Source organism: Tigriopus californicus, chromosome 4 (genome assembly GCF_007210705.1).
Source record: "Tigriopus californicus strain San Diego chromosome 4, Tcal_SD_v2.1, whole genome shotgun sequence".
NCBI lineage: Eukaryota > Metazoa > Arthropoda > Copepoda > Harpacticoida > Harpacticidae > Tigriopus > Tigriopus californicus.
Window position 1 is genome coordinate 5,454,843 of NC_081443.1, and position 25,497 is coordinate 5,480,339.

At 43.7% G+C, this 25,497-nt stretch overlaps 1 protein-coding gene across 1 annotated transcript in view; it reads left to right on the forward strand.

Annotated features, from left to right (window-relative positions):
- The window catches only part of LOC131879145 (sodium channel protein 1 brain-like), a 69,744-nt gene that overhangs the window by 26,939 nt on the left and 17,308 nt on the right, over positions 1-25,497 (forward strand). Inside the window, exons 5-19 of the mRNA XM_059225382.1 lie at positions 5,845-5,951; positions 8,249-8,319; positions 8,388-8,462; positions 8,547-8,691; positions 9,065-9,199; positions 10,655-10,880; positions 11,022-11,269; positions 12,688-12,854; positions 12,967-13,072; positions 15,785-15,875; positions 16,008-16,222; positions 16,463-16,633; positions 19,969-20,162; positions 23,851-23,956; positions 24,598-24,726. Coding sequence (XP_059081365.1) covers positions 5,845-5,951; positions 8,249-8,319; positions 8,388-8,462; positions 8,547-8,691; positions 9,065-9,199; positions 10,655-10,880; positions 11,022-11,269; positions 12,688-12,854; positions 12,967-13,072; positions 15,785-15,875; positions 16,008-16,222; positions 16,463-16,633; positions 19,969-20,162; positions 23,851-23,956; positions 24,598-24,726 — 2,186 coding nt within the window. The remainder of the gene's footprint in view (positions 1-5,844; positions 5,952-8,248; positions 8,320-8,387; positions 8,463-8,546; positions 8,692-9,064; positions 9,200-10,654; positions 10,881-11,021; positions 11,270-12,687; positions 12,855-12,966; positions 13,073-15,784; positions 15,876-16,007; positions 16,223-16,462; positions 16,634-19,968; positions 20,163-23,850; positions 23,957-24,597; positions 24,727-25,497) is intronic.

Genomic DNA, 25,497 nt, shown 5'->3' on the forward strand with positions numbered 1-25,497 from the left:
AAGCAGTCCTTAAGTTTCCTCCAAGATATTCTTAACATCTTTATCTTGGAAGAGATCAAATCATCTCGATGAAAGTGCAAAAATTAAATAAACCTGTCAAATTGAAATTGTTACAGCATTTCAGAACATTAAATTAAACTAGGTACTTGCAATATTGTTGTTAATTATTTGTCTCGATGTTGCTTTCATCTTTATCATTGATTGCAACTTCTGATACCTATGACCATATAACCATATATGACCATGTAATACCAATTTTTAGGAATTTTTAGCTCATTTTATGACAAACGAGAAAAACTAAATAACTTCAGAACTCCATTAGATCTTAGGCAGGCTTCAGTGGACTTAAAATAAAAATCAAAGATGAATTTTGTCCAAAGATCAAAGGTTATGGGGAAGCAAATTCAAAAATAACAAATCTTTATTATTGTCTCTGTCAATGTTTGTCCTTGGTTTGGGTCCACCCATCTATTTTAACAACTTTTAATATTACGAATTTATTCCATAACAGTAGGTGAAGCTCATTTGTCCCGGTCTCTAACACAAGAGTTACTATCTAGTTTGGCTTTGCCTCATCATTTCAAGCTAATATCCCAATAACAACAACAATGCAATTTAGTCATTCTCAGTCCTGGTGGGGGTAAGTTGACATCAATCAGATGAGATTGAAGTGCAATCAAATTACTTGTCCCACCCTTTCCCTACCCTTGCTCCGCCCATTTCCAACTTTCTCTCAACCTTTTGACCAATAAATCATACACATTTGCAAATAGTGCAAGACATCTTTACCACCCCTTGTACCAAATCTAATGATTTAAGTTATTACCTGGGAAAAACAAGATACTTCAAAACAACTAATCTGCGGTTTTCGCCCCCGTTTCCGAAAACCTTTGTTAAACATAAATACAAAAAAACTTAACATGACGAAAATCATTGTCAGAAAACGAGAAGCAAGTTGGCGAATTAGATCCTGAAAGCGTTGATATTTGGAAAAATAGCTTACAGATATTACAGGGGAATTTTGATACTTTTCTATCTCCCACGAGGATCAAAGAGGATCTACATATGTATGAGTAACGATAGAATTTGTGCTTTGCCGCACCATGCTCTAGACTTCCGAGGCTAAGAATGTTCAATGAATGAAATTGAAAATACATGAAAACGAAAAAGACTTTTTGAAACTAGCACGCAAATTACGCAACCGAACTGTTATAATTTTGCCCAAACATAAAGCCAAACCGAAGTTGTTCAAGCGAAGGCAAACATTTCACTATGACTCGCTTTGAAGCAAATACTACACATAAGATTCCATGCGAGTTCGAATAATTTTTCCATCAGTTTAAATGGACCCTCAAGGATATTGGGTATGCTCTTCCCTTGATCGTATATGGTTCTTTTAACGTAGAAGAAATGGATGCGCTTTGATGGCACATGGTGCTTGCATCTGAAATTCTTGGCAAGCCATCCTACCCATTAAGGCCGAATAAAACGGACAGTGTTAAGAAGGAAAAGCAGGGTGAGCAAACAAAAACGACCCCTGCCAATGTTTTATGCGACTCTTTAGTCCAGACTTAAGATAGTGTTGGAGGATTCCAGCTCCTTGAGGTTGAGCAGAACAAAAGTTATTCCTGTTGCCCATTCAGTCTGGCCAAGGGACCCCACCAAAAAAAAACTTACAGGGCCCAAGGTCGTCCATGGCCAAATGTCTTTCTGAGGGCACGTCGAGCGACTGACTGACTGGCTTACTGACATGACGGACAGACTGACTGACTCAAGGAATGACGGACCGAATGGTTCGAGGGAGAGTGGAAAATAGAGCGACGAGTTATTTGCCGTTACTTTTTAGAAGTATTTCACAAGAACAGTGGAACGGTGGAACTGTACTAAAACGATGGAAAGGCTGCATGAGATGTTCGAGCGGCGGTTCCAGCCTTATTCGATGATGGTTGGTTGGTTGGTTGGTTGATTAAAGAAGAGTTTCACTTGCGTCTTTTTCCTCCATTTTACCAGCAGCTGAGCTGGCTCGAGTACCACTCTGGTTTTCCTACGTCAAAAATTCTGTTTTCCCTCAAATTTATTTCGCATAGAAAACGGTTATGGTTGGGCCTTTGAGTTGAAAAGGGCAGCCAGCAGGCCTACTGTAAGATCCTAGCCCAGGATCAGAATAGCTTCAGTAATTGCTGGCCATGTTGCATTCATTCAAAGCGTGGATGAAGAAGACCCCTAACGCATTTCAAGCATTCTCATATGAGCTTGGGTCACGATTTGATTATTATCGTGCTCGTGGCAAAACGTTCGAAGACAAGCCAACCCAAAATACCCTTTTTCCATCTTGATTCTCAGCCAGGTAGTAGTGTTCTATATACGGTATGTAGTGCGTGAATGCAAGCCATCATCTTTCCATGCATCTTAAATTTTAATTCATAAGGGTGGCTAAATTATCGCTTTTGAGAGCTTTTATATATAAACTGGAATCCCTTAATCCATGTTCAATCGGAAGGAAACATGAATCTGCAGATCAGGAACCCCGACCAATATCACATTTACTTACGTCCGTTTAAACCTCGTGGAATGTTGTCCAGCTTGGCGAACCACACGAAAACCGATAACTGCTTGAAGATCACGACCTTGAGCATCGGGCGAGAAAGAGAGACAGACCTCGAAAAAATCGTTCAATTTCTGGGTTTCTCCCAGAACTTTGTTCCCATTGGAAAGTTTTTCTCGAGGGCCTCCGTGCTTTGCGAACCAAACGGCACATTATCTATTCCCGAGAAAAGCGTCTCACAATTAAATGGACTTTGTTAATAAGCTTAATGAAACTGTATGCTGAATGAGTTAATTTTTGGCCTCCGCGGAATTGGAAGAACTGCAATGGCGAATCATAAAGGCGTAACTTTGTTATAGAAGGATACCGAGAGGGAGTATTTTTTCCAACAATGACCAGATCATGACCAATTTTGTATTCCCTTGTTTTATTTCCGTGCGGGATATTGAAGAAATGTCAAAATTACTCCACAACCATCCATTTCCGGTTCTCTGAAGTCGCGATCATGCTTGGTGCGGGGTCGGATGTATCGTAAAGTACATTGTTTTAGCACAAATGAGTACTTGCCACCTCAGGCACAGAAACCCCGAACCCAACTCGATTGAGTGTTTGGTGCATTACTACATCATTAACACGTCCCCCTTAGCCACAGTATTACATTTGTGGCACAAAGGCCACACCAGTCTGGCCTTGACTAGAAACAAAACCCTCCAAAAAAAGTTATTAATGAAGGTATCTCGGAGTTGGCAAAGTACAGATCTACTGGAAAGTGTGGGTAGATATGTAGAACAGGAGTTCAATCCCTTATCCCACCCAATGGACGGGCTGGAAAAAGGCTCGAAAGTGGTTTTGGGTGGGTAAAGGAACAAGCCATGCAACCACAACGACCACCAACGTCAGTACCACCACCACCACCACCATCACCACCACCATGGCTGCCAACGTCAACAACAGCAATTTCAAGCCTGCGAGAAAGAGTTGGAACAAAAAACTTTTTTTTGCGGTGCAGCCACTGCGTGTTTATCTCGCTCCCTCCAACTTTAGGTAACGGCATTGCCAATTACAAGGACATCCTTGAAAGGGCGTGATCATGGGGAGACGAAACATTTGGAAAGCATCTAGTTTTGGAGCAATGCATGAGTTCGACCATTAAATGGCTTAACAAAGGGGAGGGAATATTCTCGAGATCCTCAGATACGATCAAATGCCGCCAAAAAAATGTTGCTTGGCCAGCCATCGTGATCTGCTTTGGTTAGGATTTGGAATAGCTCTGTGACCGCTTGGTTCCAACCACTAGCCAGCTCCACTTTTGGCAAAAAGTACAAAGGGCCTGGACAAAGGTTTTTTTTATGATTGTAGTTCGATTATCCAATTTGGCGAAAGTTTTTATGTCTCCAAGTTGAGATGATGATGACATGTCGCTCCTCGCTCTTGAATGATGCACAATATTTCCATTGGTAAAAATCTACCGTACCTCGCGGTACAAGAAGCGTAACGAGTAGTTTACTATACTGAAGGTTTGAGGGTGGCCTCACTCCATACATGATCAGTATCTGCCTTATTTAAGATTAAAGTGGTAATGGTAAGATTAAGAGCATTTTCACTTCCCGAGTTGTTGAATTGGCTGCCAGACGTGGTCTGACAGGATCTCGTGATGTGCACTATTCATTCCAAAGAGTAGCGCCAAAATGGCACAGCAACCACAAGACGACAGTCAAGGCCATGGTTGGCTTGCAAATAGAGTATACAGTAAGTCGAAAGCGAAAAGAGAAAAGAGAAATAAAACCTCGGGTCAGATAGACGCACAAACAATGCTTCTAAAGAGTGGGTGGATGGGCATACCCTTGGATTGAAAAGTGTTGGCGATGCTTCTGAAAGTTCGTACATCTGACCAATTGCTCGCCCCATTTTCAATCCGACGGATTTTCCAATGGAACAAAGTCAGGCACTTATTGATCCTTTTGCCTCTCTAACAAAGGGTTTTTCTGGGGAAGACGAACGAGGAAAACCATTCAAGGCTAAGAAGACTACATAGCTAGTTTTATCAGGCTTGAATGTTCTTGAACTCTCTCTGATTGGACCGCCTCGAAACTTGTTAAGCTCGTACAAGGGTTGGTAGTGTTAGCCAAAGTTTGGCGAGATGGTAGAAGATATCTTTGGTTTAGTGCTGTCTGTGTCTGTGGGATTCGATATCGGTTGGTCGAGCCTCCTCTTAGACTTGGCGTGCGTGTGTTTCAGCAATTCAGAACCAACCCCCACTCACGCCCTCACGCCCTCATGCCCTCATTCCCTCATTCCCTTACTCATCAGTGGCCTATACGCTTGGCCTCGGTCGACTACCTTAGTGGCTAAGATGGCGTTTCTCCGGTTGCTTTAGTTTTGGATTCTCTCCGTTGACGAGAAGATTGTGAGGGCCCATTAGTGGAAAAAGGCGGCTTTTATCTTTTTTCCTTTTAACCAATGGCTACAACTTTTACAACAAAGGATCTCTGACATTGGTTGTGGGTGGATCAAAAGAGATCTCGGTTGTCTTGCGTTGTTGAGCAAGTTTGAGGAGGCTCAGCTACAAGGAGGGGACCTCTTCCGGCCTCGCTCGGCCTCTTTTGCTTCCCTGCACTTCGTGTTTTCACTCTCCATCTCGATTTCAATCTTCCATACTTTCACTTGTCAAGTGAAGAAAGATTGGACATCACGCTTTGCTTATTGTTCCAAAAGTTGAAAGGATCTATCTATGTAATAAATGTGGGCAAATCTGAGGCCCCTCAAATAACATATCAGTCCTCTTTGAAACTAGTTTGAAAGATTGCTTCAAGTCACTCTGCCTACGATTTTGCCACTGACATCAAATAAACGAGCGTATGAGCGGGTATAATCCACATCAACCATTTTCTGGTACTTTAAACCCAACTAAACATAAAAACAATTAAAATTTCACACTAAACCCATTAAGACACTCTGCAGGTGAGTAGCATTGGTTTCTATTAGGATGTGAATTGATACCAATTGAAGTCAGATTACCCCAGTTTTAATCACGGTAGCCACCTTTAATGATATATGGTCCCTTTCTTACAACTTTGGCTTGTCTCAGCAACTGAAACCTACGACAGAACATTTCTCACACGTGTTGATCACAAATTACGATTTTTCAATTTACCCCGTTACCCCGAACAAATTACATTCGTGTTTGACCTCGTTGAATCAATTGGTTCGTTCGTAATTCCCGTGCCCTTCGGACCCTCTGAGTGTTCTATGTAATAATACTCCGGAACTTCCTTGTTCCTTTTCTCGTCTCTGTTTAGGTTTGAAGACCATCATCAATGCGCTCCTGAACGCTGTCAAGCAGCTGGCCGAGGTCATGACGTTGACCATATTCTGTTTGATGGTTTTCGCACTCTTCGCCCTCCAAGTAAGTTCACCATCCCAAACAGAACAGACTCATCATGAGTCTGTTCCATTTCCAAACAAAAAAGAACGATTAGGCATGCACCTAATTCCATCGGCTCAAGCCCGTGAATGTTCTACTTTGACTCATTCTACGGATGTAAAGTGTAGGTATTTGTAGTCCCAACAGGCCCTAAAGAGCAGAACCTGATTATGGCAAGTAATTGTGCTGGGTCTACTAATGGTCGAGAAAAGTTGAAGGGAAATGTATCCTTGTCCAAGCTCGAGTTTGTAGTCTATGTGGGTGGGAAGGTGTTGATAAACTAATTGCCAGCTCGAGCTAGGGTGACAAAAGCTCACTTCTTATTGACCATAAGCAAATCAAGTTGAGCAAAATAGAAATATACTTTTAGTTTGAATTTATGAGGACCCTGGAGCACAACCATGTACCGAGAATATGCTTACCGGTTTTGAAAACAGGTATTCTAAGCACAGTCACTATATCCACTCCGGGCGTACCAAACCCACTTAACCGTTGACCTAGTCCAGCCTTGAGAGGGGTTCCATAACCAATCATATTGGATATGTGAGATTCACACACACGCTCCTTTGTCTATTTTTTAAAAGTTATTTAACGTCCACCACGTTATAAGGTTTGGGTAGGTTTCTTTTCTTCAGAAGAAAATCATTACACAGTCTTGATGCTCTAACTCTACAATGAATCCGGCAATGCCCCAAGGGCATGCACCACAGCGTCTGCATGTAACAAATGGAAATATAGGGGATCCGTTTCTTCTCCGTGTTCATCTCAACCATGTTCCCGACAAGAGTGCGCTCTGGCGGAACTCAGATGGACTGAGATTTCTCGGTGATATGGGTGGGTGTACTGTTCACGGAACGTACGTACGTACGGAATAGGAACACTCATTGGATGGACGTACTACTACGTACATGTCTGTTGCCCAATGTGGTTGAAACGGGACCTAGCGCAATCTTGGAAGCAAAAAGAGGAAAAGCATCATTGGCTTTGTGTATGTAAACTCATGTCCATATACTGGCATGTGAGACGTCCCAGTCCGACAGAGGAACAAGGTGATTTTGCCCCTTTTTTTCTTCCCACAATAATGAGGCATCTCAGAGATTCATTCATTGCAAGGACAGCGGCTCGTTTCTGTAGATTGAAGGCGCATTGCCATTATGTATGTTTGAATAACTGGAAGCTTTATCTAGGTTTTTTCTTATTTTAATAGGAACACCAAGAGTACAATATATTGGGGACGCGCTTGATATTATCAACTCGTACTCTACGAAGTTATAATTACTGGATCAAGAGTAGTCGAAAGCCAAATGAACCCAGTGGAGTCAAAACAACGTTTTGGTCTAATTGTTCTCTTCGCTTACTACTGGTTTACCTATGATTCATGGGAGGAAAGGCCTCCCACTGCTAGAAGAAATTGGTTTTCAACCCGTGCATTGAAGGCTAGCTTGGTCCTTTTTCTGCTCTGTCCGTAGTCCAACTTAAGTTAGCCTCCTGCTTGTACTGCATTATAATGTATTGAACGCCCTTTTTGAGCTGACTTTGACTTATTGCCCGGCTTTGTGTGCCCACTTGAGGGGAAAACGAAACGCATATGCAAAATACGGATCTACTGCGTCCACCCGAGCTACCAATACACAACAAGGGAGAGACAGAGAGACAGAGAGAGGAGACTATAAATATTGTTTCCCATACACTCGCTATCACAATGGCAGGCAAAAGTTTGAAGTTGGAAGGGGGGGGGGGGTTCTGTTCAACCTCCAAAGTTTCAAAATTGCCAGCTATCAAAAGGGAGCTTAACCTGACAGAAAATGGGTACTACCTACAACTCGCATAATTTGGATAACGGAATGAAGCAAAGAAGAGGAACAAGTGTTATCCCTCATAACTTGGCATCATATCAATGAATCTCCGCATAAGGCAAACGACAGACACACTGTTCATAGGTTAGGGAAGATAGGAGTTCTTTGGACGCCCTCAGCACCTTCTTCGGTGGTACAATTGATGGAAGAGTAATGGATTCTCATCCAAATGTGATTGAGTGACCAATCTTATTAGACTAATGACCGTTGATATCTGCCCTTGCCCCCGGTAGACATCATTATGCTGTGGCCACTGGCCCTTGGGCCCCTCTCCATTACATTACGTCGCAATGAAGATGAGAAAAACCTGTAGCGTCTCCTCAGGACTGCCACAATGAATCTTTTTTTTGTCACTTGAACCCCATAACTCGTTAAGGACATCATACATTTCATCCTGGTTCATTGCTTCTTCCTCTCCCATAGGTCTACATGGGTCAACTCCGAAACAAATGTGTTCAAGACTGGAGCGGGGAAGACGCAGGCAATTGGACAGAGTAAGATCGGCTTGGACTAATTCTATGGTATTTAGAAAACGTATCTCATGTTCTTGACTTTATTCCAGATGGATCTTGGACCCGAATCATTGGCATTATAATAGCCGAGGTCCTGAACTCTGTGGTAATTCAAGTGGGGCGAGGTACGAACCAAGGGCCCAATGATACTACAGGATGCCCTCGCCATCGTGTTCAAATTGCCTCGTTTACTTATACTTATATTTCAGGAACTGTCCCCATGGCTACGTGTGTCTTCCAAACGTGGGGGGAAACCCTAATTTTGGCTATACGAGCTTTGATAATCTACTCTGGTCTATGCTCACAACTTTCCAACTCATCACATTGGATTACTGGGAAAATGTCTATAACATGGTAAGCCTCTGAACCTCAACCCACTTAGTTTACCTCGACGCCTTTGCTTGAGTTCGACAAACGCTTCGTTCGTGGCGAATTCAGATTTCAAGGACGTTCGAATTCAATTTTGGATTTTGTGATCCACGACAGTAACGGAAAGAAACAAAGACCCTCTACGCCTAAACGTGGGAGTGCACAATATTCGACCACAACTTTTTGGCCCCTTGGGTCAATTTTGTAGAGTCGGCCTTTGGCTTTTTGGTCGTCTTGATCTCTCGATATCCATGAGCAATGGTATCATTATGGCTTGGCTGTGCATGCGTACTGTGCGTTCAAGCGTTCCTTCTCCCTGGACGTAGACAAGTAACGGTACTGCCCATGTGTGTTTCAGATTGTGGCCACCGGTGGACCCATCCATGTGATCTTTTTTACCATTGTTGTGTTCTTTGGCTCTTTCTACCTCATCAATCTGATGCTGGCTGTCGTGGCAATGAGCTACGAAGAGGAAGCAGAGGCCAATAGTGCTGTAAGTTGCATTCCACTACATAAATAATCGTACCCAACACTGATGGGTACACAGCTACATACAACCCAAGACTAAGAGCAGCAGTGCAATAGCCCGTTTACTTGATCGAGGCCTCTTCGCCTCTTGGCCTCGTGGCCTCGTGGCCTCGTGGCCTCGTCATGGAACAACTGAAAGCCGTTAGGCAGACCAGGTCCACGATCATCGAGGATGCAGGGCAATCTTAAATTGATATTAATGATTCGTCGAGGTGATAAAGGGACACAAACAGGATGGTCCGAAAAACAGACCTTCGGTCTGTAATTGTAAAAGGAATCTTTTCTGAGCAATCGTACAAATGAATGGCCACACTTACGACGCACTCAAAGGACCTTGCTATTATTGATATTCAGAAGTGCTTGACTTTTGAATTGATTGATTTGGGATTGTATCCAAGTACAGTGCAAAGAGTCGTTACTTTTAGATTGTCAGTGGAACAAGTGTACAAGTGAAACTTCTCTTGAAGCCCGTCCTTGTGTGATTAGGGTGCTTTGGACCACTTTGGGTCTTAGAGCGTGTCTTGTCCTTTGTTCCGCACAGGAGGACCAAGACGAATAGTCCTTGTCACTGTGTGTTGTCCTTTCATTGGACACCGTGGGTCGTTGTTCATGCGAAGTAATCGCTAAGATCATAATGGCGACCGCTCAAGCACGCAAAATGAGACATCCTTCATAAAGTCTCTTTTGTCCTCGTCAAACGAGGAAACATCCCCACTAGACAAGACAAGAAGTAATGGCCGCTTTCATGCAACATCCAGTGAGAGCGGCGTCCCTGCAGTAAATGAATGGACCAACAAGAGCTAGCAAATAATTTCAAGATGCCTCTCCCCTCAAAATCACGTGCTGCCTTACCTGCTTCTGACACATAAGGTGTGCTTTCCAAATTATTGTCTTAATCTCCTGAGCATTGTATTTACTTTGAGAAGCTGAGTTGTGTTGGGAGTAGTGTCTGCAGCCAATCCTAGTTAAGTACGAGTAAAATGATCCATTTCGTTGATCCAATCCTCAAACAGTCAAATGGATTCCAATTCTATGGCACTCCATAGAGGAAGAATATGAAGTAACGTATTGTACCTAAAAGAGCACAAAACAACAAGTCCCCTATTAATCATAGGCGAATAAGAAAAAGGACTGTGCTCACACCGTACACACTCATTTGTAACTAAAGACCTATTATGTTCTAACGAACTTTTCCCTCCCATGGGTCTTTGTAGTACTGCAAATATTTTGTAAGACGGATTAGTGGTGGCACTCATTAGATCAATATTTCTTGTAATTTTTCATTACCAAACTCCCATCCGATTGATTTAGAAGGATTCATTTGAGATTACATTTAAATCTAAGGTCGACCATGACAAATTGCTTGGTTGTGAATTTATTGCAAATCATTTCCCAACGTCATACTTGCCTTCCGACTCAGGAACGTGCCAAAGAAGCTGAGGAGGCTGCTGCCAACGCCACTCGTGCTCCACTCGAAGAAGAATGCACAATTCGGACGAATCCGCCTGCACAAGCTCACAAAATCCGGGGTGCCCCGGGCTTAGGCGTAAGCATATCCGAGGATATGTGCGGCAACTGCCAGAAGAAGGCCAGTTTAGAGATCCTACCTCAATCAGGAAGCTTTGACCAAGACCACCTTCGCTTTGGTAAGACCACATCAAAGGACTTAAACAACCAGAAAAGCAATGTCATGTCATTGGCCTTCGGCCTGGCATAGAAAAATTGTTATATCCTTTCGTCTTCTCTCTCTCTCACTTTCTTTTCTTCTGGTCTTGACAATTTGACAGGTAATGGGTTGAGCGATCATGAGCTTGGCGGCCCCCACGGTTCTAATGGGGCCAGCTGCTCCGGTGGTGGAGGGAATTTAGGAGGGCGGGACAGCCATCCGGCGAGTAGCGGCGTCTTGTACCCATCCCTGAGCAGCCGGAAATCTGACAAGCCTTACGTTGTGATAAAGGCCAAACAAGTGGGCAATGAAATTCGATCGGTGGACTTGGAACAACACCATGGGAACGGAGATCCAACTTTTCTCAAGGTTTGCTTGTCACCAAATTCTATTATAACCCACATATGAAGGCTGGGAGACAGAGGGAGAGAGACGAGGTGTAAAGAGAAAGAGGCGGCGGGTTGGTCTTCAGTCAGCCTTTCTTACTGTGTTTAGAAACAAAACCCTTTGCATCTAAAAATAGCGACGTCTATTGGACGGAGCTCTTTTTCAAAACTTTGCAGAATTGGAAAGAAAAATGGGCCTTCAGCTGGCTGGACCACCGAACGAGAAATAACTTTTTAAGATTGGATGTTCTTGAGCGAGCTTCTCTCTTATTGTTGAACGTTCCATTTGCAATTGTGATGCTGTCAAGTGTTATTCAAGTGGCATCTTAAGAGTGAAGCACTGGTAAATTTCACCCAGGATTTGGAGCCTCATCAACAATCCTCTGCTTTTGAATAGTAGTATCTCAGTATCTCTACGTATGTACGAGGGTTCACGCTTGGGGTTCTCAAGTTGCTCAAGTCATAGAGCCCGACAATCATCATTGCCGCCTTTCACTACTAGTTTTACCAAAGCCAGAGTACTATTCTATGTCTGTACAACTCGGCTGCTTTGTGGGCATGAGCCATTCCATCCGAGAGTGGTGTTATGCCTCTTTTGTTCATGTCTTAAAATGAACCGACCATTGCCTTCGCTCTCTCTTCCCCTCTCCTTTTCTCCCTCTCTCTCTCTTGTTCTCTTTCCATCTTATTCCTCGGTTTCCCTCTCAATCCCGTTTCGTTGCAAGTCATATAAATAATGAGCGGGACTAGGGCAAACAAGAACATTGGTGTTGATTTGTACTGTATGGTACGTTCGTACAGAAATTGATGGTGGAGAGTTAGTAGAGCTGCAGTATTTTTATGAACAGGCTCACCACGACCTGTATTCGCACCAACTTTACTTCTGGTCCCTTGAGAAGTTCCTCAGAGATGAGGCACATTTGGAACTGTCAAAAACATACTTGAGAGCGAGCTGCCAAAGCATGTACCACTACCCCTTTTGCTCTCTGCGATCCTGAATGTAGTTGATATTGTGTGCCTTATGTACGTCTGCCCTCAGCGTGATACGTTCGAGTAGTACCTAGAACAGATGATGATCTCTGAGCTGATTCCCCCGCTGTCACAGTCCGGGTTCTTCTTTTTAAACATTATCTTTGAAGTCGACTTGAGTTCTCAGCTCGAGAAACATGCTCCAGTGTCCCAATAGGGCACGTAAAAGTTTAGCGAATATTGCTCAGGCCATGTTCTTTGACAAACTTTCCTAATTTTAGGACGTTGAAGAATGGGCGAATAAATGAACGGTGTTCAGTTTTAAAAGAAAAGAAAGCCAAGTCAAGCCTTGTGATCACTTCTACGAGCCACTTCTCTTCTACCAGTCTTGTTTCAACCTCTTTCTTCAATGAGTGCGATCTATTTTTTCAGTACCCAGCACGTGAAAGGGCTCGAGGTCATCCACGATCCAGTTACGATGTGAAACTCAATTTGCAAGTGCCTCTAGACCCCTCATTGCCCAACTCGCCCTGTAGCGACGATCCCAGGAATCTTCTCTCCCCTCCAATGCTGGAGCAGTCCCAATTTGATCAATCAAGGTAACCCACATTACTCCATACAAATATGGTGATTGGCTAGCTTCATGTGTCTTTCTCTTACGACAACGACGGCGATGGCGACATGGCTGACCTTTCATCTCTATTCTTTCAGTCTGTCCAATTATTCATCAGCCGGTGAATCCATCCGTTCTTCCATAAATGACTCTGGTGTGTTCAACGATGATCAAAGTATGGCCGAGGACAAGTTACGACTTCAGGTAAGCAAAATAAAGTGATCATTTTTGTGTTCACCAAAAGGGAAAAGGTCGTGTTTGAACTATTTGGTGGCACTATGCTCACTTGACTTGATCTTCACTGGGTTAGATACTAATAGCTGATCGACCTTGATATCCATTCAACATTGCCTTATTGTCCGTATCCTTCATTGCCTGTGGCGGCTGGAACGTCGCCCTGAACTCAGAGTGGCCTTTATCGGCAGCTCTGGTAGTGTTGGCGCCTCCTTTCAATCTGTGCTTCAATGGTCCAATCTGACTACTGCACTGACGAACATAGCACTCCAATGGGTAAAGCCGAAGAAATTCCACTGGTGCTAACAGTCCTTGGGCAAGCAGGAGGAGGGGAGCCGCATGAGGAGCCGCATGAGGAGCCGCATGAGGAGCAGCATGAGGAGGCGGAGGAGAACAAGGTGAACAAGAATGAGACGGCAGTGTCCCACTTGCTCACTCTCTCTCTCTCTCTGTCTCCCCCTTCATTGGTGAAGCTTGAGTGTGTTCCAAGTAGGCAGTGGTTGCTCCATACAAACTGTTTCTGCCATGCAGATGGATCCACAGGAGAAGAAAAAGCGGATTTGATTATCCCGCTCTGGTCATCTACGTACGTACGTGCAAGCACGTACGTCAAGAGCCCAATTCGCCTTGAAATTGCTTCCACGAAGTTTGAGGATCATGAAGAAGAGAGATATGGAAGTAATGTTGGTCAAATTTGATCTCAAAGAGGAAAAGAGGGAGTCTGCTTGAAGAAAAAAAAAACATCAAGAATTGATCCTACAAGTCGCTTTCGGAGAGAGTCCTAGCTATTGGGAATTGGTAATAGAAATGGACCACCATTACTAAATAAGGCTCACTTGAAAATGTCACGTCATCTTGGGAAGGTGAGGGAATGAGGGATTTTCAACCTTGGATCGTGGTGATTGCCATCATTTCTGGATGTCATTTCCTCTCGTCTTTGGTGGTGATAGTGGTGGTGGTTGTAGCAGTAGTATAGTAGTAGGCGTAATATAAATGGTGTTGGTGTTGGTGGACGGGTTGGTAAGAAAGTCGTTTCTTGAAGCAAAACTGACTGTCCCGCAGCGAAGTCTTCGCACGTACGTACGTACGTACGTCCGAAGGCCAAGGCACAGCAGGAACACGACGACGACGACGACGACGACGACGACGACGACGACGACGACGAAGAAGAAGAAGAAGAAGAAGAAGAAGAAGAAGAAGAAGAAGTTTATGGTGGCGACATTGCAGGGCCAGCGCAAGTGGAAATACTAGTATTCCTAGCAGTGGAACAAGCAAGAGAAGAATAAAGAGACGGATCATCCTCCAAAGAAGACTGTCGTTCTGGAGCTGGTTTAATGTTCCCTCAAAAAAACGATCTAGTCAAGAGTTCAAATCGACCGACATCACTCATAAAGAAGGACCGAGGCCGACCTTGCGATCTTTCTGCTTTAACTTAAATTCATCATCTTTCTCTAGCTATTACCCAACTTGAAAGAATAATAATGACTAGGCATAGCATGTTGATACTGTAGACATGGAATGAAGTAATTGCTTATTATCATTAGACAGCCTTAAGTTATCCTGAGCCTTTTTGAGTTGGCATCAAACCTCTAAGAGATTTGAAATTGGCTAAATAAGTAAACAGACTTTCATAGATACTGTTTATTGGCCAATTTTTCCCAACCACGAGGACAGACTCTGTGTGAGAAAAAAGATTTGCAAGATCATTTGTCATTTCGCACTTGCTCGTTCCACATTGCTCACGCGTAAGACGGCGACATTGGTTTTGAAAGGGTATCATCATGCCACCTAATCTTTCTACCTGGCACTACTATGACAAATCACATCGTTTTTCGATGATGATAGCTCAAAGACGGAAGGCTCACTCACTCACTCGCTGACTGACTGACTGACTGACTGACTGACTGAGTATGTCTCTCCATTTCTTTAGGAAAACAAAACTGCCTAGTTGCAGATCCAACCAAAAACGGTTGTGGGAGAAAAAGGCTGCGTGCTTGCTTCACTTCAACACAGGATACGCTTAAAAGTTCGATTTATCTTCTTGTAGTACGCACAACAAACCTACATCGTGAGGCCAAGTCTCAAAAGAGAGGGCCATGAATTGAAGAAAAACAACAACGAGCGATCCCTTTTGGAAGGTCTCCAATGTTTATGCCATTGTTCTATTCAGGACACATCTCAGTAACTCGATCAAAAGAGCACAATTTTGGTGTGGTCTCGTGGAGAAGGTCAAACTCCCTGGACTTTCAGGGAGCACAGTTGAATAGCTGCAACCTGAGTTTGAAGGAGAAGAAAGAGATGCTTCTGTTTTTTTTGAATGTTTTCTATTAGTTAGATTGGGAAAGGAAAATCGGCCTCCGCTAACCCTCAGCGGCCCAAAGATGAATAGACTGTATGTTGTAAGGAGGAATCGTTTCCCGTTGAATCTGTATGTTGGGTCAGGTCGGACGCGATATAACATAAGTCGGCGATGAGCGTGCCCAAAAGACTTTTATGGGTACAAAATGTGTGCGGAAACTGTCGCCATCCATCAATTTCTTCTTTTCAGGATATCCAAAAAACCGTTTCTATTCAGTGCACAAAGGCACCGATAACCTACTAAAAGTGTCACCCAGTTGGGCTCGACAAAGAGTGGCAAAGTGGTCTAAGCCAATAACAATGCATATTTGCTTTCATTTCCAGATGCCTTTCAACAACGACAAAGGTGAAATCATCAATTGTGGGAATGTCAAACGACCGAGTAAGATTGACATTCCATTCGTTGTCTCCATAGGTGAGTGAGTGAGTGAGTGAGTGGTTTAAGCCCCCCAAACGACAATGTCCCAACTGAACGAGATACGTCTCGTAGTTACCTTATGTTAGCACAGGTTATGTAGCTCATGGTGTTACTCCTGTCCCATTTCAGAAACCACAAGTGACCGCAATTGTCCGGGTTGTCGTAAATTTTGCCTCGGCTACAGCTTTTGGTTGCGCTTCCAAAACACCCTGTTTGTGATAGTCCATGACATGTTGTTTGATGCCACCGTAACGCTTTGTATCATTCTGAACACGGCTTTCTTGGCAGCCGAACATCATGGCATGAGCGAGGACCTCAAGCATATTCTCGATATAGGAAACAAGGTCAGTCAATACTCTAATAACGTTAACTAGTGCTAGCAAGGGCGAATTTGGTTACTCACTTACCAGACACATGACACTCTTTCCATGTGGTGCACGCAGAGGCTCTTGTTTGTTAGTTGTTGCACCTTTGTGCTACGTTCAATATGTAGTAGGTATTTACTTTCTCGTCTTTCCTTCCTTCCTGTGGGATAATACTAATAATGTCTCTCTTGTCTAATCCCGAGTGCTGTGCTGTTTCAGGTTTTTACCTCCTTCTTTACCCTCGAGGCTGTCCTGAAGCTTCTGGCCCTCAGCAAGGAATACTTTGCCTCCGGATGGAACATTTTCGATCTAGTCATCGTCATAGGCAGTCTCATTGACTTATCTGTCGAGAGTGTCAACGGAATCTCGGTGCTTCGGGGCATGAGATTGGTAAGCCGATCATTTTTCCATTTTTCCATTTTTCGTGTATTCTCGGACTTTCAAAACCTTGCCAAATTCCCAACACAAATCGAGCGAACCTAACCCCATAAATACCTCATGAGGGACTTTTCGCACGAGATTCAAATCTGTTTCCGCTACCTTTTGGCCCACTCTTCTCCTCATCTTAGTTTAGGATAGAACATGGCAGAGTTGGGATCACGAAACGTAGAATTGCCCTGAAAGAAAACCACAACAAGAACTCCCAATTGAACGGAAGCACTCTGAAGCTTGAGCTGATGAGTTCAAGGTCGTTGTTGTTAGCAGGGGAGCCCCGACAAATACGGTGGGCTGGCCTCCGTTAACCTAACCGGGCGGCGGACCGCTTTTCCTTAAACTTTTCTTTGCAAGATTCCCCATTGTTGTAGTTGTTGTAGTTGTCCTTGCTGCTCTTGCTGTTGTTGTTGTTGTTGACGACTAGGTTCTTGCTCTGTACTAACACACATCTCTCCAAACACAAACACACCTCTTGCCATAGATGTTTCCTTTCTATTGCAAATGCTTCACAAGTAAGGCATATTGGGAAACTTTTTGCTCGGACTGACCTCCGTCAGTTCCAATACCTATCCTACCTAGACATACACATAACATCATACACACACACAACACACAACACACAACACACACACACACACACACACAAACACACATCTGCAGCCTCACAAACACACACAACCGTTAGCAAATAGACTTACTTACGTACAGGAAAGTACATTCGAGCGCACTCTGGCTTGGGGGAAGTAGGTACGAAAACCCAGCTCTTCTCTACAAATAAAACGATGAGCTGACCACGATCCCTGGCCCTGTTGTGCAAGATTGATGGGGGAGTCGATTTAAAAGTGCACCCAAGCTTTGCATCCATCTCGATCCCCTGGATCCTCTGTAGACGTAAAAACCATCCCCATTCGTTCAATTGACCTATGAAATGGGCCGTGCCAAAGTTAGTGGTATGGAACAAGGTTGAGTCACGGCTTTTTTGCTGACACGTGGCGAAGTAACCCTAACAAAGATTATGCAAATGTTAGCTTGGTGAAGTTGAACATTGGCTCGCAATTGTATCAATAAATGGCCTCGATGATATATCTTCAGAGTTTTGCTTCAAAACGAATCCCTTGTTTTCATCACTTTGAATTGAATTGGAAATTGTTCAACAGTCCAGTTCGAATGATCCATTTTCTTAGCCCGGTCCATTTGCCAGTTTGCCACTCCCATTCGCACACGAAGGACACCTTGGGACATCACATCCTAGCCAAGAGAATCGATCCCAATTCTAGTATTTAAGACAAAGCCACGTCCTTTTCCCATAAGTATTGACCTTTGGCATTGCGAATCAATTTCAGTCCGACCTCTTTGGCATTTTTGGGAACCTTGCGGCCCCTGCCAGTGAACTTCGGGACGATTTTCTTGTCCTGAAGATGGGGCCACATCTAGAATACTAAATTTATTCTTCTATTTGGTTTGCCATCCGATTGCGAATGGTATCATGACCTCTAGGCTTAGAAATCAGTTGGTTACTCACAGTATACTTGTTGGGAGCAAGACAGGACCGTCAAATTAAGTTGGTCTTGATCTTTGGAATGGGAATTTTTGCCCATAGAAAGATCAGATCGCCCGAGCCAACATTCCTCGCTAACAATTCAAGCTCTACACAGACTGCACTAACTGCACTCACTGCCTGTAAGTCCTACTCTAATCGGATTGGCTCGAAAATAAAATTCCACTCCATGGAAAGAGCTACTGGTATTGTAGTCATGTATTGTTTCCAAAATCGTAGCATAACTTTATGCTGGGAGTCTTGCCATTGACATAGGCAGCAGAGCTTCGTCCAAAAATGATATCATGGATATCCTTTGAATTGGACGCATCAATTTCCCCGGGCGCTCCTGGCCGCTTGCTCGGTGATTGGCCGAATTCGCGTTTCGTTTCTCTTTGGCGAAGATCTAAAGGGAAGTCCTTGGAATTCCCGCAGCATTCCCGAATGCAGCCTGGCCCTTTTTTTGTTCCAATATGAATCAAAGGCCTGGCAGGAGATGGCCATTAGATCGAAGCCTTTGTCAAATCTCTTTTGATGCCAAAGCTGTTCAAGATTTGCTTTTATGCCAAACAAGAATGGATGATGATGATGGTGGTGGTGGTGGTGGTGTTGGCGGTGGTATTTTAAGCGAGCAAGGGAGGGAGAAAAGCTTTCAAATTACAAAATTGGTTCTGCAAAAATGACTCGACCTTTTATTTTCAAGGGGAAAAGAAATTTGAAAAATGGAAGTTGTTGATGTTTCTGCGTCGTAATTTTGGGCTTTTCCCATCCAAACTTGGAACACAAGCTCTCACTGAGAAATTGCTTGCTTGGGCTATTCCAAAAACAAACCATCCACCTTGGGAGGGAATTTGGCTCCTTGAGCAAGCGAACGAGTCAGGTCAGCATAATCTGGGTGCTGGATGATTCCTTTTAGCTTCATGTAATGGATTATTGGAGGCTCATCACGCTGCTCACACAACACTTTTGATTTTTACTAGTGAAAGGTCGGATTTTGTTGGCAAAACAAGCCCTCAGGAACATTTATCAAAGCAGAATTGGCCTCGAATATCTTCTGACTGGCATGAAAGTTTTCCCAAGTTCAGCAGAATATCTCGATGTGGCTGGCTCAGAATGGCTTGCCTTAAGTGCAAACTTTATCTCTCGTCCTCTCAAGGATTGTACCCAAAGAAACATCTTCAAGGGCTTGTCGAGACGAGCGATCCTTGTGAATTATTCCCAGATCAATTCCACTCTCTTGGATCCTGATCTTGGCACCTTGGAACCACTTTTAACCGTAAATCTTGATGATACCATTCGCTTTAACGCCGATAGGGCCATCTGAGTCAAGTAGCAAGCCAACCGCCCAACCAACCACCCACTCACTCACTCACTACCCAAACACCCACCCACTTTGCATAGGGAAACCTTGACGGCCAAGGAGGCATGCACTTTCAATTTGACTCGAGACGCCCGTCTTGTCCTCATACTAGTTGATGGCACGAGTCCGATGTCTAATCCCGAGATGAGTCGGCGCATCCAGAATTGGGACGCTACAATACAAAGTCACTTGCGAAAGAGCAAGCTTGTTCTTGATGTGGATTAGTCTCATGAGAGATTTGGTAACAATAAGCCGCTTGCCCAGGGGCCCAGACTATGCCCTATACCCTGTCATTAGCTCGATTGTGTTGATAGCAACCAAAAATGCCATTAAGATAACGTTCGCTCTTATTATGGTCTGTCTAAAATGGTCATCGTGTTTTTCTCTTTCCAGATGAGGGTCCTCAAACTGGCTCAATCTTGGACCACCATGAAAGTGCTTTTAAGTATCATCATATCAACACTTGGAGCATTGGGCAACCTTACCTTTCTTCTCATCATAGTCATCTATATATTTGCCGTTTTGGGCATGCAACTCTTCGGAAAGACCTACACCAAAGAAAATTTCTATCCCGATCCAGTCCCAAGGTAAGAAGAGCCCTTTTCACAATTCACACCCCCGAGTTTGTCACGCCATTCAAGAAACAGACTAAGACAGCCAACTATGTCTTCGAATTTTTATTTTGCTCTTTACCTCTCTGGTGCTAAAGTAATCGAACTTGCATGTACGTGGGGGGTACTAGAATATCGCTCTTCAATATGTACCCTAAAGCGCAGATTGGCCTCGACTGCCACTAGGAACTGGAAGATTTCGAAGATTGTGATGAAAACACAGAAATCTACAGCCACACGTGAGTTTGAAATTGCCTACTTCATTTGGTTAGTTTGGAATATGGGATGACGTGGCTGATCATGTTAAGCAGTTGTGTTGTCGAAAAGGCGCTTCTCAATCGGAAGGGTCTCACCGTTCACATTTCAAGGCTTACTTGGCACAACCAGCATTGGAGCAATGGGCTTTCGCCAAACTCTGATTTGCAAAGCCCCGTTCCATTTGGATTGGCCTTTAGTTCGCTCGAGTGGCTACTGAGACTCTTGAGCATGCACCATCCCAATGGCGGCGATCTGTACTCATTCATCGCTCTCCAAGCCTCCAAATCGCCCGTCAGGCAGTCAGGCAGTTTGGGAGTTCACTAGCTCTCGCCTCATTCCAAAGTTATTTCCGTCCAACTACGGTATCAAGATCAGCTCTAAAAAGTTCCTCAGAAAACCTAGTTCTGATATTAGATGTCCTTGGCGAAATGAAACGAAACGAAACTCCGCATAAAGATGAAACCCGAAAGAGCTCTAAACTACATAGACCTCCTCTTTCTTCCCTCAATAAGTGAGTGTAACTCAAGTCCACAAGGCCAAGTCCTTCTCATCTGAATCCGGAGTAGGCATGCAAGACTCAGTCAGAGGAAAATTGAAGCATCAAAATCTCAATCTCTTCTTGAGTGACGACGAGAAATATTCTAGCCCTTAGCTCGCACATCTTTTTTACGAATGTTCAGACCACGTCTTGGGTGCAAAATTGGTCTCTGATTTAGGAGCCAAAAGTAGAGTTCCAGGTATGGTATGTCGTAGAGTGGGATGTGGAGAGCCAATAGCCAGGAGGACCAGTGGCGTCCTTGCTAGTAGAAGAATGATGGTATTTCATGGTCCATAAACTCCATTGTACCGTGAGATAAAGAGATAAGGGGGACATTGAAGACCACTAAGAAGACCACTAATTAGGGCCTTCGAGCGAGCCAACGTCCTCTACGCACCTTCGTCGCTTGTGACCTACCAACACTTACTAAGCGAATCATTTGTATTTCTCAAAAGACGTTTCTGGCAGGGATAGGGATTATCTTTTTGGTGGTCTTGGGGGTGGTATTATATGTGCCTGTGTGCCGGGGGGAGGGGGGGAGGAGACAGCAGCGCGAGAGATAGGAAATTGCCGCGGGAATTCGAAATCACGTGGAATTGTTAAACCTCACTAACACCTTTTTTTAATTTCACATTCAATGACATGACCCAGAGTCTCAGATAAATTCAATCCATCAATCAAAATGTCAAAAAGGGGTAATGTTTTCCTTCAAGATACATTTCTCTTTCCTTTTCAGCCTTTTTCTTCATCAGAATTGTTGGTCACTGATCTTGAAAAACTACATCACTGCTAGCTAAGAGTAGTCAAACAAGCTCAATTGTGCACAAGATATCATGCCCAACTGTAAGGTATCTCATTGCATTGCAGTGAAAGTAGGACATTTTTGATTAAAAATTAATTACCACTATTTTTCTATTTTTGACTAAATCTTTCCCTACTGTTAAGTCAGAGATGTCTTCTTCCTTTAATTCTCGGGTTCGTAACTCAAATATCTGTTGGAAAAATCGTTACAAGACGAATTGACTTTCCTTCGATTTTGTTAGATACATCTGTTGATGTTATTCCCGCACATGTTGCTCTATTGGGCAATTGAAATTTCCTGCAACAATTCAATTTCACTTATATTTCATTGATCCCTGGATTCACCGAATAATGTAGGTGATTTTTGTTGATCTTGGTTCAGTGAAGGCTCAGTTGATATGATTTTCCGTTGATCTTAGTCTGTTTTTATTGAATATTTTATTCCATTGTAGGCAAGATTACTTAAACGGGGGGAAGTAAAGAGGAGTACGAAGTTGATAAAACTTTTAGATGCAAGTAGTATCTTGGTTAAAAACCAAGTTTACCTCCTCAATCATGGTTATCCAGGGGGTTTTATGCCACCATTTGCTTCGAGACAACTCTCGAATATTGAAAATGCCACTTGTTTCTGCTGCCAAGTCAACTGACGACGACGACTTCACAAATCATCTTGAATGTGTGAGTTGTGGACTTTTTCTGGGCATTCAAATTTATTGAGTTTCCTCTATTCAGGAGCCGTGAATTGATGGTCGGTGTGAGGACATCATAAGTTCTGCATGGATGCGGGTAGGTGGGTGGGTGGGAATGTTTGGGCTCGAAATGTGGCTTGATATCAGCTTGAAATCAGCCTGTTTGTCACGACAGGCTAAAGTTAAAGTAAATAAGGACCTTTGGAGGATAAATGGACCTCAATTGTGATGAATAGAAAAAGGAAAACGAGGCTGTTTCATCCGTCCCAAAGCCTTTCGTTTGCATGAAGGAGCTTTCTCTTGTCGCCTCTACGGTTACTCCTATCCTGTAAACATAAAGTACATCCAACCTTATTTGGCCGGGCAAACTCGCGGATTTTAGTGCTCGCTCTACCTGAAAGTGGGAGTGCCAAAATGCAACACACACAGCAAGTCATAAACGAGTTTGATATGTTTTTTCCATTGTTGGTTTCACAAAGGCTCAATTTTCCTCCCCGTTTCATGAACGGTGGAACGTCAGCCTTCAAGAGACAAACCCTTTTAAGAAACAGAGATAAGAGGAGTGCCACTTCAGTATCCTGTCCCACGAAGCTCCAATTCAGCCCTCACACGGTAGAAGAGAACACACACGCAGTACATAAGATAGTAGTTCATAGTTGATGCTTAAATGCATTATCAGCAGAAAATGCTCTCTTCCTCCCACGTGTACAGCAGTTGCTGAAGCCCGCCCCTTTGAGTCTCCATTTTGAAGAAAAGTTGGGCCTTCCTAAAATGATGTTAGACTAGATAAGTTAGAAGGATGAACTTGTCTCTTCAAATATCCAACAAAAGTGTGTCAGATGGACACGTCATTGTTCCTAAAGATTGCTTTCAAACCAAATGGACCATTGAAGTTGGATTGGGTCAAAACGCACGAACTGAATAGGGCAAGTGAGAATCTTGCCCTTTTTCATTAGATCAATGAGCAGTCCGAGTCATATCGGAATGAGGGTCGTTTTTCCGCTTGGTCCATTCTTGGATCCCAATCCATATGCCAAGACCAGCATTCAAAGATGTTGTGCACCTTAATGGCTTTTATTGTAGCAACCCGTTAGATATTGGATCCAGAGCACTTGACTGTGTACACACATTATGGGCGCCAATCGATGCTCATGCTGATAGTCTCTTCGCAACCATGTCGTAAGAACACATGATTTGTATTCATAAAGACCCCCCCCCCCACATATTTGAAAGGGTAGCCGTCCTAATGCCAATTTGAACCCAATTACGGCAAGGCACGTTGCCAGGTGCATCTCTGGAACTCAATTTCCCTTGACCGTCATGATCTCGACGATTTAACGACGAAATTCCTACCTCCTCTATTCTCTTTCTTTTCCAGATGGAATTTCACGGATTTTTTCCACTCTTTCATGATGATTTTCCGAATACTCTGTGGAGAATGGGTCGAACCCTTATGGGACTGTATGAGGGCTGAAGCCAAAGTGGTAAGTTTGAGCACGGAAAGGCATGGTTTTAAACCATTGTTCAACTCTATCAAACATTCCACCATCGCCACCCTGCACCATTCGATGTAATTCAATACGATTCTTTGAGCCACAATGTACATATATTGTCAAGAATGGACTTTCTTTGACTCGGGTTGAACGAATGCCTTCAGTAATTTCTGATCTCGCTCATTCAGCAAAATTGGCCATAAAAATGGAGTTAGCCATCAAAAAGAGTGTGTGAGGGGGGGGGGGCATGGGGGCTTATGTGTATAGTAGTATATGGAATTGTACTTTATGCCTGACAAATGGCAATGGGTAGGCCTGTGATGCGTCAAGCATTCTTGGCCAGGTCATCATCTCCACCCACCCAAGTTCAGTATGGTACATTTGAGTTGAATGAGCTAGTTGAGAGGCCATTCATTTTGAGCACAATTATGCAAAGTAGGCGCAGGTGCTTCATTTCCTATTAGTCATTCACTCCAAATGGCAGGCGTGTGTGGTGCATTACCTAGAAAGTAGTAGTGCTTGATCTAATTCATTCCTCGTGGTAATGTGGTATTTCCTCTAATTCTTGTTCTGTGTCTCTTTCTCCTCCCCGGTTTTATAATTCATCTCGATCATCTCGATTTCTGTTCCAGGGCGTAGCCGAGTCGTGCTTGGCCATTTTTCTTCCTGCTCTTGTGATGGGCAACTTCATGGTTTTGAATCTATTCTTGGCTCTTTTGCTCAACAGCTTCAACTGCGAGGAGCTCAAATCCCGGAAAGAGGTAAGATGAACGACCACAACCATTGGCCGTTGGCCGCTGGCCATTGGCCGTCCAATGGAAACACACATTCTTCAAGCTATGATGTTCCTTTTGATTTTTGGGGTCGTTTCTTTTGCTTCGTGTATGCCTGGAATGAGCAACGTGATGCATTTTGAATCCAAAGTCAAGCTTCAGCTCGGAGGAGATGTCATGTTCAAGGACTCAGAGTTGAGACGGCGAGGCGTTCTTTTATTCATTTATTCACTTGGGAACGTTGGTCCAATGTGAGACCAACCATTGGAGTAGGCACAGTAATTGGAGTCCGCCACCACTTGTCTCAAAGTAGAACAAATCACCTTTGACATGAGATTTCGCCCGTAACCTGATCTTCCCCGAGTTTCTTTGTTTACACCAGGTTCTTTTTCAGGATGCCACGGTTAGCAATCTTATCTTCCAAACCCTACAGTTGATCCACCCTCGCCATCCCCACCACCAATTTTAAGAGCCAGCTATATGACTCCATGCGATGCATGTTCAGTTGAAAGTCAACAACACAAAGCGGTGGTGGCGGCCAGGGTCCTAGCAAAGCAAATAGTTCACGCGCAGGACGCCAATGGCCGACTAAAGCCTAGGGAGATCCGCACCTATTGTATAGAAACGAACCCAAATCTATCTGACGTGTCGGCTTTGATGTACGTAGTTGACCTTCAGGTGGATTTAAGTTTGTGAACTTCACCCAACGACTGACTTTGCAACTCTCCTGCGGGCTCGAGGTCGGTCATAAGCTAATCC